We start from the raw sequence: 15,082 nt of genomic DNA on the forward strand, positions 1-15,082 counted from the left end.
AAAAAAGCATGTGCATTACGTGTTGTATGTCATTTCTAGTAAAATAAAGGTTTTATTTTATGTCACCTATGAAAACCTTATATTTAAAATGTCCCTGGATATGCTACGTACAGATTAGTTTATTTCTTTTGTTTTGTTCTCAAGTTGTGTGATAACTGAGAGAAGCAGTAGAATAGATACCCGTACTACCTGCCCATGTATCAACAGGTGCACTCCATTCTCCATAATCTGAATTAAGCCAATAATTTTTCATGTTATTTGTATTTTACCTTTTTGTTTTAAAAGTTTCTTATGGAAGAGGTTCTCATTATACACAGTATAACAACATGATAGATTTTAGAGCTAGATTAAAAAACAATCTAATTAGCCAACAGATAATTAGCACTTGCAGAATATCATTTTCATCTTATAATCATTTACTCTTAAAATGAGTGAAATTATCTTCTGTAATTTACCTGACATGTGCTTTATTGGTGCACACAGTCATGCTATCTCTTTTTAAGTAAGAGATAAATCAGTTTGAAAACTCAGAGGGTTCCGGCAAACGTTCTACCCACAATGGCCAGTGTTAGAACGTGATATTTGTAAAACATGTTCATTTTAGATTTAGCACTGCCAGACTCCTCTCTTTTTCTTTGGAATGCTGTTTGCCAAACAGCATGATGGGTTCAAATGACTCTTTAGGTATTAAGTTTCTAAAGCAAAATTTCAGTAAAATATTTGATTATCATAGTTTTTCTTCCTAGATATTACTCTCTTTGCAAAATGGTTTTTTTCACTTAATATATTTTCATTTTAGATCTTTGATCAGGAATAAGTCATTGAGGCAAAAAAAATTATGTATATACAATAAGTGATGTGTTCAGTTGATAAATATGAAAAAAGAAGTGTAAGCTACATTAAATTTTTCATGTACAAATAACTTTTGACCTGTGATTTGATACTATCCAGCTGTTAGGTTTAACACATGGTTCATATTGTTTTTATGTTGAATTCTTGATTTATCTAAAACAAACTTATTATTCCTATGGCCTTCAGTCCATTACTCTCTGATAATTCTTAATTAAATTCATAGCAAAGTCCTTGTGGAAATAACATGGTTTTTATAATCTTTTGTTTTTGCTCCTTTTTGTAAATAGCCTGAATTATTCACTTGCTATATAATAATAGCAAGCTTTGCTCGGGTTAGGAAACATGACGTTAAAAATATGTTGACATATTATCTATCTAGTGAGAGCTGGAAAAAATATTCATCTTAAGAGTCTATAAAAGCATGTCTAGTCCAGCTTACAATTCATCCTAGTCCTTTCATTGTACCGTTTGTACTGATATATTTGACAGTCAGAGACAGACTTTAATACTGCCTTGAACCTTAGTTTTATTCACTATCTACCTGCATGGCAGAATGTTTCTCTAGGCTGGCAGACTTTGAAAATAGAATGGTTTTGTTTAAAAAATGAAATATTATATTTCAAGAAATTGTTACTCTCTCTATTTATTTTCCATTAGTTTCCTATTCAGACCTTGAAACCAAGATTCATGTGGTATCTTGTGAAAGTAAAACATTCAGCGTTTAGGGCATTATATTGTTTTGTTTAGTGTTGTGTTACGTTAGTTATCTATTGCTGCCTAACACATTACCCTAAAGTATAACAGCCTAAAACACAAAAATTTATTACCTCAAAGTTTCTGTGGTCAGGTATACCAGTACAACTTAGCTAGGTACCTCTAGCTCAGTGTCTCACAGGCTGCAGCCAAGGGATCAGTCAGGGCTGCAATCATCTCAAGGTTTAACTTGGGTAAAATTGCCTCCAAGCTCACTAACATGGCTAGTGCCGAGTCTCAGATCCAAAGTTACTAGCTGAAGACATCCTTCCCTCACAAATCTCAATATAGAGTAGCTTTTCATAGGCAGCTGGCTTCCTTCAGAACCTAACAAGCAAGAAAGTGCCAAGATGTAAGCCACAGTCTCTGTAACCTAATGTCAGCAGTAACATCTCATCACTTTTGCCATAGTTTATTCCTTAGAAGTGAATTGCTGGGTATACCCTGACTCGAGGGGAGGTGATTACATCATAAGAGCATGGGTACTTTAATAGTTGCCTGCCATATCCTTCATGAGTACTTTGGAACTTCTAGAAATTTACCACTTTTACTACGTTATTTCATTAGGATTATAATGATAAAACTCTCTTCAGATTGAACCCCCTTTGCTTGACTAGCTGTTGTCTCACAATCTTAAATTAATCATTTTATATAATATGAGAGACTCTAGGAAAGGGTGCAAACCAGGTCAGAGATAAAGAAATGTTCTTTTGCAGTTTTGCTTGTAGAACCTTTTCTAGTTATTTAGATAAAGTGCTTTGTTAAAGCTCTAAGGTACTATCAAGAAAGTGTACAATTGAGAATATTTTATTCTCTATTCATTATGTAAATTCTAATGTTTATCTTATTCAGTATTGGTAAAGGTTTTCAAGGTGTCATGAAAAGATGGGGATTTAAAGGCCAGCCTGCTACTCATGGTCAAACAAAAACTCACAGGAGACCTGGAGCTATTTCTACTGGTGTAAGTATAAGTTAGTGATGCTCTTTTTAATGCTAAATAGTCAACTTCTGTGCATATAGTGCCTTAGTCTGTCCTTGGGATCAAGTCACATAATTTTAATCTGACTCAAGTGGGTCTTAGTACTTGTCACACTATTATGGGTGCTGGACTTATTTACTTTCCAGAGTCGAACTTGAATCATTTAGTTATATCCTACATAGTAGTCTCATTGTTTTTCTGCATACTTTCTTATTTCCATCTCTGTCTCGCATACTACACTCTGAAGTCAGCTGCAAGAAATCAAGGCTGAGAATGCCCTTCTATCTGGCCCACTGGTTCCTTCACAGATATTTTGTTATTTTGCCTTAAAAGAGACAGTTGGGGAAGATTGTCAAGGCCATTAAAATGGTGCAAGGGGGAAATGGTAGAGGAGAAATGGAGAAATAAACAGTAAGTGTGTAGAAAATGGAAGACTTTTATTGCTAATTCAGTCCTATTCTCCCAGAGATATAGCAAAAAGAGCTAGAGGAGGGAAATGTACATATTATCTGCTTATTTTTGCAAAAATAAGAACAAGAAAGATAAATCAGAAACTAATGAGATTGGTTACCTATAAGGGATGGGTGGGAAGGACTTAGAAGTGGCAAGAGTTATACTTCCCTAGATAGATTTTTTTGTTATACTTCTTATTTGGAACCATGTTAATGACATATTTAAAATAAAATAAAAAACAAGAATGAGGGAGGAATCCATAATGGAATATAATTAGAAAATGAACCTAACTGTTTCAAATAAATAACATAACCACACTAAAGGGGTGGGAGGGACTAGGGGAGAGTAACTCAAGTAACTTCTGAACACAGTAGCCCTATATACCATGAGTCTAAATTTAAAATGTGCTATGCACAACCATGAAATTCTAATTATGTTTATTATTTGAAGTAGCATTAGTCAGCAGTTCTGAAATAATTTTCTATGAATTGTAGGATTGAATATATAAGTAAATGTATTGATAATGGGAGCCAAAGTTTCTCACTATTGGAGAAGGGTGTTATGAAAAGGAAAGAAATTAGAATGGACTCTATAGTGTTGAATTTCAGTTGTAGGTATCAGTATTTATTTGTTACATGTTTATGTAAAGAAAAATATAGATATTTATATGGATGTGTCTGTGTTTATTTGTGTTTATATGTGTGTTGTAGCTCTGTCTGCTAAAAAGACCTAAAAGCAAAGATACTCCATAGCAATGAGCATACCTAGAGCCTAGATCTTAGTTTTTAAACACCATTCCCCACTGAAAAGAACTGGGGCTTATTAGAGAATAGACTGATTTCATGCATGGGGCAAGAAGAGTACAACATGATTCCTTGTCAAGAAATCAGGGAAGTGCTTTATAAACGATAGTAAAATAGGCAGTAAACTCTCTGATATTGTTCTCAGTAATATTTTTTGGACATGTCTCCTTGGGCAAGGGAAATAAAAGAAAAATAAATAAATGGGTCTACATCAAACTAAAAAGGTTTTGCACAGCAAAGAAAACCATCAACAAAATGAAAAGACAATTTTCCTTGTGGTTGCCAATGATATATCTGATAAGAAATTAGTACCCAAAATATATAAAGAACTCATACAACTTAACACCAAAAAGTCTAATTAAAAAATGGGCAGAGCACCTAAGAATATATACAGATAGCCAATAGACATAAGAAAAGATGCTCCTCATCACTAATCGTCAAAGAAATGCAAATTAAAACTACAATGAGTTATCACCTCACACCTGTCAGAATGGCTGCCATCAGAAAAATGAACAAACAAGTCTAGGTAAGGATATGGAGAAAAGGGAACCCTTGGGCATTGTTGGTGAGATTGCAAATTGGTACAGTCACCACAGAAAATAGTATGGAGGTCCCTCAAAAGATGGAAAATAGAACTGCTGCATGACCCAGCAATCCCACTTCTGGGTATTTATCCAAAGAAATTCGGAACACTAATCGAAAAGATATATACATCCCTATGTTTATTGCAGCATTATTTCCAATAGCCAAGATATGGAAACAACTTAAGTGTCTATTGATAGATAATTGGATAAAGATGTGGTATATATACACAATGGAATATTACTTGGCCATAAAAAAAAAAGAATGAAATCTTAAAATTTGCAACAACACGGATGGACCTACAAGGTATCATGCTAAGTGAAATAAGTCAGACAGAGAGACAGATGCCATGTGATTTCACTTATGTGTAGAATCTAAAAAATAAAATGAACAAACAATACAGAAGCAAATTCATAAATACAGAGAACAAAGTGATAGATGCCAAGTGGGAGAGGCATTGGGAGCTAAATGAAAAAGGTAAAAGGATTAAGAAGTGCAAATTGAGAGTTTCAAAATAGTTTTGGGGATGTACAGCTTAGGGAATATAGCCAGTAATATTGTAATAACTATGTATGGTTTCTGGTAGGTGCAGGGGGATCACCTGGTAAGTTATATAAATGTCTAACCACTATGCTATACATATATATGAAACATTATATTGAGTGTTGACTATAAATGAAAAAATTTTTTATATGGCACATGAAAAGGACACAGGAGCCCACTAAAATTAGCTCCCACTTGCAAAAATTGAGACAGTTTGATCCGAAAACTTAAAAAATGATAGTAACAGAATTCATGGAATAAACAGAATCGATGAGCTTACACTGATACAAATAAGGAAAATGAATGGATAGGTTAATAAATGAGAGAAAAGGGATTACTCTGTCTTACAATATAATTCCAGCTAAAAAATATAGAATAATGTTGGAGTTAGAATTTCATTTTTTGACAGCCATCATAAGAATAATTGATTTCACCAGGAATTATTAGTGGATGCTAAAACAAGTAGTGAAAGGTTGATTGGAGACTAGTTATTTACATAGCCCCAAAACAAATTGCCTATTAATTATAAGGGAAAAATAATAACCTTAAAGTAGATTAATCTAGGGAACACATTCTTAACTAACTGATCAACATTATACATATCAGTAATTGGACAAACCAACATAATGTGCTTTCTGATATGATTCTAGGAAAACACATTATCACTTCTGCAGTGATTCCTATCAAAAATGCATCACCTGACTCTAATCACAGGGAAATATCAGACAAAACCAAAGTGAATGATATTCTACAAAATAATTAGCTTGTAGCCTTCAAAAATGTCAAGGCGAGAAAAGGCTGAGGAGCTGCTCTGGATTTAAGGAGACTAAAGAAATAAAACTATTAAATGCAATGTATAGTTCCAAAGTCGACCCTGGACTTAGAAAAAATAGACATAAAGAACATTATTAGAATAATTGACAAAATTAGAATGTGGACTGTAGATTAGGTAATAATGTATTAAATTTTCTGAGTTTCACAATTGTAATTATAAAAGAATGTCCTTGTCCTTAGGAAATACACACTAAAATACAGGTAGAGGAACATCATGTCTGCCACCAAATTTCAGATAGTAAGGAAGATGTGCATATATAGAGAGTGAATGGTAAAACAAAGGGCAACATGTAAACAATTGGTGAATTTAGGTAGAGTATAAGAGCTATTTGTATTATAAATGTGAAACTTTAGTTATGAATTATAAAAATAAAAAGTTGTAAAGATTGGGTAGATCATAGACATAAATGTAAGAGCTAAAACTATGAAACTCAAGAAAACAGAGTAAATCTTCATGACCTTGGGTTTAGCAAAGCCTTAGATATGACACCAAAAGTACAAGTAACAAGAAGATGTAAGTAAATTAGACTTTCTCCAAATTTTAAAATTTCATGTTAGTTATTTGTCATGAAATTAAACTTCATAAAAATTTTAAACTTGATGGTGTTATGCAAATAATACTGTCAAGAAAATGAAAAGACAATTTACAGAAAAGAAAATATTTGCAAATTGTATATATAAGAACTCTTATAACTCAATAGTAAAAAAGATTAAATGTAGGCAAAGGATTTGAAAAGACATTTTTTTCAAAGATATACAAATAACCAATAAGAGCATAAAAAGATCCTTAACATCTTTAGCCATTAGATAAATGCAGATTAAAATTACAGTGAAATATTACTTCACACACTTGGATGACTATAATTGAAAAGACAGATAATGTTTGCAAGGATGTGGAAATATTGGAACTGTGATATATTGTTGGTAGGAATATAAAAATGGTGCAGCAGCTTTGGAAAAGGGTTTAGCAGTTTCTAAAAATATTAAGTGTAAAGTTATCATATGACCCAGCAATTACACCCCTAGGTATATACCCCAAAAGAAATGAAAATGTGAACATAATGACTTGCGCATGAATATTCATAGCAGCAGTATTCATAATAACCAAAAAGTAGAAACAACCCAAAGGTTGGTTCATCAGTTGTTGAATGGATAATTAAAATGTGGTGTATTCATACCATATTATTTAGCAATAAAATGGAATGAAGTATTGATACAAGCTACAATACAAGCTATGTGGATGAACCTTGAAAATGTGCCAAGTGAAAGAAGTCAAGCACAATAGACTACATATTACTTTTGTTCTTATTTTAAAAAATTAATATATGTATTTTTTATTTTTAATTTTTTTTTGGTGACATTGGTTAATGAAATCCAGTAAGTTTCAGGTATACAATTTAATAGTAAGGCATATAAATATTGCAACGTGTTTTTCCCTCCCATAGTCAGATTTCTTTCTGACCTCTTTTACATCACCTACCTCCCTCCTATTCCCTCTCCCCCTACCCTCAGGTAACCACTAGGCTAGCGTCCATGTCCATGAGTCTCTGTTTGTCCTGTTCGTTTGTTGTTTTTAGGTTTATATCCCACATATAAATGATATTATGTGGTTTTCGACTTTTTCTATCTGGCCTATTTCACTTGGCATGATTACCTCCAGGTCCATCCAGATTGTCGCAAATGACAGTATTTCATCTTTTCTTATGGCTGAGTAATATTCCATCGTATATATGTACCACAGCTTCTTTAGCCAGTCATCTATCATAGGACACTTCGGTTGCTTCCATGTCCTGGCCACCGTGAATAATGCTGCTATGAACATCAGTGTGCAGATATCTTTTTGGATATGAGTTTTCAAGTCTTTGGGGTAAATACCCAGTAGAAGGATTGCTAGATCATATGGTAGGTCAATTCTTAGTTTTTTGAGGAACCTCCATACTGTTTTCCATAGTGGCCGTACCAATTTGCAGTCCTACCAGTAGTGTATGAGGATTCCTTTTCCTCCGCATCTTCTCCAACATTTGTTATTACTTGTCCTGTTGATAACAACTATTCTAACAGGTGTGAAATGGTATCTCATTGTGGTTTTAATTTGCATTTCCCTAATAGCTAGTGACGATGAGCATCTTTTCACATGTTGGTCATTTGTTTGTCTTCTTGGGAGAAGTGTCTGTTCAGGCCCTCCGCCCATTTTTTGGTTGGATTGTTGTTTTGTTGTTATTGAGTTGTATGAGTTCTTTGTATATTTTGGATATTAGGCCCTTGTTAGAGGTGTTGCTTGCAAATATATTTTCCCATTCAGATGGTTGTCTCTTTACCTCATTGATGGTTTCTTTTGCTGTGTAGAAGCTTTCTAGTTTGATGTAGTCCCATTCATTTATTTTTGCTTTTACTCCGCTTGCCGTTGAGATCAAATTCATAACATCCTCCTTAAGTCTAAGGTCCATAAGTTTAGTCCCTATGTTTTCTTCCGTGCACTTTATTGTTTCAGGTCTTATATTCAGGTCCTTAATCCATTTTGAGTTAATTTGGGTGTGTGGTGATAAACAACAGTCTAGTTTCATTCTTATTATATGATTCCATTTATGTGAAATGTTCATCCTAGGCAAATCTGTAGAGATGAAAGTAATTGCCTAGGGGTTACACAGAGCCAGGGGAAGGGAGTGGAGGTTGGGGGGGAATGACCACTAATTGGAAATTTCTATATGGGATCGATTTAAATGTTCTAAATTTGATTGTAGTAATACACAACTCTGAATCTGCTAAAAACTCTACATATTAAAGGGTGAAATGTGTGGTTTGTGTATTATATCTCAATAAAGCTTCTTAAAATTAGACATGTAGAAGAACCTTATAGCTCAAGTTAGTTATTTGTCATGAAGTACACTGTTCTGTGTGTAAATACTTTAATGATTAGCTAGTAAATGCCTTTACAATCCTGAGTTAGGATATACTTATAAGGAGATGTAAATCTAATTAGAGAGGGCCGAATCGTTTTAATAATGTAATGTTGAGCAAAGTGCTTATCACAGTGTATCTGTAAAATGAATAAGATTGATACTTTGTGTATAATATTCAGAATTGTTTAAGCTGTGTTGGTTGTCTATTAATAAGATGAGCTGTCTCCACTGGGAATTTTGCCTTTATTGTGAGAATAGTAATGCAAAGTTTTTATACTCCAAGAATTCATGTGTCATGAGAGTTTTTCCCATTTTAGATATAATTCAGAGTTTCTTTTTCAGCTGTAAAATTTTATTCTTTATTAAAGCCAAAATCAGAGAGACTATATGAAGCTGTTTGATTTATGCGAATCAGAGATAACCAGAGCTGGACAGACAGACTCAGTATTCTCATAACTCTGTCCTTTAATCATTCTGGTGGAAGAAGGTAACATCAGAAGCAAGGGTGCGGGGTAAGACCATGTCAGCAGTCATGTGAATGGAGTCCATTAACTCAGTTAATACAGAAGATTAGTGAAAACAGGCCAGGCAGTCAATTTTTTTCTTTGAATGGCAGTATGGTGTGTTTGTATGTCCTTTATTTTATTTTATTTTTTTACTTCTTAACCAGTATTAGCTCAGTTGTTACTCTCTTGTTTTTGACTTTTTCTCCTAAATCTCTTCTTAATCTATTTACTTTGTTCCTCTAATCTAATTTAGATTAGATTGCCCCTCTAGGAGTAAATATGTCTAAATCTATATTTAGTTCTTTACTGGGGCCTAGCAGAATGCGGGGAGAATTGAAACATTTGGACAATTCTTATCTTAGTCTGCATTTTGGTTTGATCAGTACTGTTTGAAATTGAGAGTATTTAAATGTGCTAATTTTAGTTCTTTTATTTAGGATGTTGCCAGAGTCTGGCCTGGAACTAAAATGCCTGGAAAAATGGGAAACATAGATAGGACAGAATTTGGACTGAAAGTAAGTTTCTGAAGTGGCTCTTTTTAGGAGTGGTTAAATTAATGCCTAAATGCAGAGGCACCAGAATTATGTATTTAATGTGTGTCTGTTTAGTTATTGTTTGTTCAATTTGATATTTAAACAATTTAATGATTGCTGGAATAGCTTTTACATTTATTGAGAAATGGAGTAGTACGCGAATTCTGTCTGTGTTCTCAAATTTTTAACTGTTAAAGTTTGATTTCATTTCTTGCTTTAGGTGTGGAGAATAAACACAAAGCATAATATAATCTATGTCAATGGCTCTGTACCTGGACATAAAAATTGCTTAGTAAAGGTATGTATAGCTGTGATTATTTTCCATCATGTGTAGATGAGAGTAAGATTCTCCTTTGACCTGTAAATGTAGCTTGAAAATAAGCTGTTTTGTCACACGTTCTCTACTAATTTTTTTTTTGCTTTTCTAATAGCACATGAGTAAGAAAATTGCACAAAATAATCTATAATATATGTCTATAAAATGAACCTGCAAAAAGGGTAGGACCAGTAAGCAGAGGCTCTTTGGAAATATTAAGAGATTAGAATAATATTGCCAAAATATCAGTATATCTCCGTCATTCCAAAAAAACTTTTTAGTTTTTTAAGAGTACTTTGAAAGGAATAAAAAAATACATGAAGTAGAAATTAAATGAGAGAGTCAAGAAGAAAGGTGATTAAAGGTAGACATTTTAAGGAGAGATTCTATTATTATTATTATTATCATTATTACTACCAGCATTGCTCTGATTGCACCTTTGTTTTCCTTAAAAATATGCATGTTCATTTTTATGTTCAAAAATATAAAGTAACAGAAGAAAACAAACATGTTGTACAAGATAGATTTGAAGAAAACTTCGATCTCTCAGAAACTTATTTCCATCATTTACAAAATAAATATATATACTGCCTCAGATTTAAGCCAGTGTAATATAAAGTAAGAGATCACTTCGAATTTTGAATCTTCCATTCTGAAAATAAATCTGTAGTATTAGTGATAAGTCCTAGAAATATATTTTTCATTAATTTTTCAACAATCATAACAAAAATAGCTTGAAACTTAAACTTCAGAGTTTTTTCAGTTGAGTCTTTTTCTATGTATGCTTTTTATTTCTTAAAGTAGATTCTATTACTAGCATAACGTACAATATATATTTTAATCTTACAGTAATTAAAATTCTCTTTCTGGCACTTTTCACTTTTTGACTGGATTATTCTCATTTTTCTTTAAAGAAAAAATATATTTGATGAATATTCGCAAGGTTTTTTCTTTTTTAAGTTTATAGGGTTTTAGGTTTCAGTAGGTCTCCAAGTGACCCCAATGTCCAAGTAACTACAGTGACAGCCGTTGAAGCCACCAGGTTGTCATTGTACTTCTCACAACATTTTGTCTTCATAATTCAATGTATCCCTACCTCCATATTTCAGATTTATTACATGCTATAAATATCACAACCTAATAAAAGAGAAAAAAGGAAAATTATTATTTTGCATAATAAAATTACACTGGATAGCAGATGAATTTTTAAATGATATCAAAATACCATTCCCTTCATACACAGCGCTAGGCCGCATTCCAGCTAGCCTTTTACTGCTACTGCCACTTCTCGGGAACCACCGCAGCAGCTTTGACACCAGTAGGGATGAATAGGTCAGCTGTCTTGAAAAACTTTGATATATACAGCGATTTTCTGATCCGGTTCTTATAAACAGTTTATAATCACAACATTTATTACTCAGGCTTTTTACTTACCTCAATAAAAGATTGCCTCCAAAAACTCAATCAGCTCTCTTAATGGATGATGGCTTGCTGTCACTAAAGACAGTCAGAAGGTACATCAAAGGCAATTCCAAAAGAGGAGTCCAAATGTATTTTGAGAAACTAACATCAGAAAAGTGTCTAGTCCATTTTGAACTATTAAAACACTGGTGAATATATTTTCAACAAACATTTCGATAGAGAATTCATCTTGAAAAAAAAAACTTTGAATTATGGCATCTAAATAACTTGTTTTTCATAACCTTAAATGTCTGCCTTAAACAGTAAGACGAAGGTTTGGGGGAATGTTTTGTGAGCTTGTGTTTTAATTGTCAAAAGTTTGGCATATCTTTTGAAAACATTCACCCTGCTTTTTCCATTTTTCCAGGTGATTGCACAGCAGGTGAATAAGTCCCCTTGCCCAAGGAGAATGAGGCACTTCCTGCTAGACAGGCAGCCTCATTAACATCCACTCACCCCACAGGAGCTTTTGCTTCTTCAGTACACGGCTGCCCAATAACTTTTTTTTATTCTAAAGTTAGTCCTAGGAATAACCACCTGTGTAATTAATGTAAGCTTTTGTTATCATTGTTTGGATTCATTAAGTGTATTAAGGGAGCCTAAAGAACTGTCTACAGCATAACGTAGTGTGTGTTATTAAATACCACTCATGTGTGCTCACCCCTATATCCTAATTTATAATTTAAGTTTATTTTCAAATGTGCCCATTTTTTGTATGCCCTACCTCTACCTTTCCTCAAAGAATTTGAACTGGTTTGCCAATATACATAAATATAAAAAGAATGAGGTAGATTATAGAGGGGGTCTTGGTGAAGGCAGGGAAATAAAGCCAGGGGTAAGAGTAAGCATACAAAAATATATATACCTTAGAGTCTTATGTGTTTGTTAAAGGTAGACTACAAACTTTTGGCTCTAACCGTAGAGCCAAAGTCATCAGTTATGCTTCACATTAATAAATTATAGTACTTGGCATTTACAACTAGAATATATAAGTATTGCTTTGTCTGAAATGTTCCTTAAATATGATAGACCTATGAAAATATAAAAGTAAGAATTCATATTTATGACTAAATTTTTACATTTATCAAATTAGCACAGAAAGTTTTGCTCTTTGTTTTTTGGGTTTTAATTTCTGAGGCATTTTAAATTGGTAAGAATATGACCTTTTTTTCGCCCAAGCTAAAGTTCAACCCAAGATAGTAAATTGGAAAAAAATTAACAAGTTTATTTTTTCCCGGGCAACTTATGGATAATTTTTTAGAATAATTTTAATGAAAGGGATTAAAATAGAAATTTTTTTGTACCTAGTTGTGTACCTAGTACCTAGTAACTGTGTACTTATTTCACCCAAATTATTCATTTCTTTTTGCCGAAGTGATTATGCCTTATTTTACTCTATGTATAATTACATGTAATTTTTTTTTTAATTTCTCTCTGAATGAAGGCTGTAGGATAAGTCAAAAGCTTTAAAGAACCCAATGATATTTTTCAAAAATAAAACCCAACATTATAGATTGTATCAATATCTGTACTATAGTTTGGTTTATGAATACACAGATATAATTAGAATATTTTTAGAATATAAAGAGTTAATACAACTATTATAAAGACTAATGGATTTGTATTTTTTTTTTTTTTTTGCCGAATACCATTCTGCCCTTAACGTCTAAATAAGAATGCTACTTGTTAAATATGTTAATTTCTATGATAAAACTTGATATTTTTTATTGTTTTCTTATAATTAATGCATAAAAAATCTATGATATATAAATATCATGTAAATGCTAGATATATATATAAAATAATAAAAATAGATCATATGAATAGATAAAATCAATAATTAAGTAGATAGTAATACTCCTTAGGTATATAGTTTATATCAGATTTTATATTTGAGAAATCAATTTGGATATAACTGATATTTAAGCAGTAATTACAGTATATAATTTATCCTGTTGGGCAGTTCTAGAGATATATAAGTTATGGATAATATATAAATCAATCAGAGCAATTTTCTTCTGAAATAGTTGATTAACTTGAGTATTTAGTTAATCCAATGACAGAAATACGTTGGATTAACTAAACTTACTGTAATAAGAATACATCGAGTTCCTTTTACTTTATATATAAAACAGCTGTTATTCATATTAGAAAATATAGAAATAGGGATCCCTTGATTATGAATAATAAGTAAAACAGACTATCTTTAAGAAATTTAATTGGTAGCACTTATTAATGTGATCTTTACTTCCTCCCTCAGATCAAAGATTCTAAATTACCTGCATATAAGGATTTCTGTAAAAATCTACCATTCCCTACATATTTTCCTGATGGAGATGAAGAGGGACTACCAGAAAATTTGTACGATGAAAATGTGTGTCAACCCAATGCACCTTCTATTACGTTTGCCTAACCTCATTGGACATGGAAGAACTTCATATTTTGTGAGCTTTGATGAGACAGAACAATAATATAACCAGGAGTTATATTTTGCATTCTTAGTCACAATAGTATCACCTTTGTCATGGTTGTCAAGGGCATAAATATATGATTTATTCCCCAATTGAATTTTGTTTAAAAAATTACATTAAACAAATCAGTTAAGTAGATTGGATATGCCAAATTGAAATGGACTGGAAGTTTGCATATTAGCTAAATCTTATTAACTTGTGGGCTTCATTCTTTCTTTACTACGTATGTTTCAAATTATCTTAAGATGTGTATAAATTTAACTTCTTTTATTAAAGATTTGTCTGTCTTTTTGTGGAACAATGGCAAACCATATAGGGACTATGGTATAACCTATTTAGATAATAAAAACCACTTTATAAAATTCATTTTTATCATTCTTCTACATTTTGTGCCCTAAAGAGAGATAGGAAGTGAGATTTTTATTAAAATTACAGAGATATAGATATCATAGTTAAAGGCCTCACAAATACAATAAAATCATAAATTATGGGTTCTGTTTACACTTCTGTTTTAGTTGACCACTCAGCTCTAAGGTTAAGTGGAATCGTTTTTCCTTGATGCCTCCAAAAAGAATTTGAAATGGCCTGGGATTGTATATTCAACACACTTTTATTAATCACCTATTACTGGAAATATTAACGGCCCCTGGGTTTCTCTTTATTGTATGAAATTAAAACGTATTTATAGTGTCTACTTATGACAAATAAGCTTACAAATGTAAGAAAAAGCAGGCCTCATTTTACTGGATTTGCTGCAGACCAGATTCCTGAAGCCCCACAGAATCATTTTAACTCCACATGTTTTCTGAGATCTTTCATATGGCCACCCAAAAGACTTATTAGCCATACATGAGGTCTCCACATGAGTTCATGGTAACTAATGGATTTTAAAGTTTTTATTTATACTTCATCTCATTCTATTAAAGATTTGTAGAAATTGACAAGAGATCCATGCAATAAAATGGTAAAGTAAAGGGAAAATATCTAGGATGATATAAATCAAAATAGGTGGAGGGTTAGGAAGGAATGGTGGACAGGCTATGATATGCAGTTATGTTTGGTTTGGTTCAGAGCTTCCTGGGTACCAAAGTAAAAT

General features: G+C 32.4%; 1 protein-coding gene across 1 annotated transcript in view; it reads left to right on the forward strand.

Moving 5' to 3' along the window:
- The window catches only part of MRPL3 (mitochondrial ribosomal protein L3), a 36,582-nt gene extending 22,230 nt beyond the window's left edge, over positions 1-14,352 (forward strand). Inside the window, exons 7-10 of the mRNA XM_016140287.2 lie at positions 2,458-2,566; positions 9,643-9,720; positions 9,959-10,036; positions 13,776-14,352. Coding sequence (XP_015995773.2) covers positions 2,458-2,566; positions 9,643-9,720; positions 9,959-10,036; positions 13,776-13,928 — 418 coding nt within the window. The 3' untranslated portion in view covers positions 13,929-14,352. The remainder of the gene's footprint in view (positions 1-2,457; positions 2,567-9,642; positions 9,721-9,958; positions 10,037-13,775) is intronic.
- The last annotated feature ends 730 nt before the right edge of the window (positions 14,353-15,082 follow it).

The sequence above is a fragment of the Rousettus aegyptiacus genome, unplaced genomic scaffold (assembly GCF_014176215.1).
Source record: "Rousettus aegyptiacus isolate mRouAeg1 unplaced genomic scaffold, mRouAeg1.p scaffold_m13_p_4, whole genome shotgun sequence".
In the NCBI taxonomy this organism is placed as follows: Eukaryota; Metazoa; Chordata; class Mammalia; order Chiroptera; family Pteropodidae; genus Rousettus; species Rousettus aegyptiacus.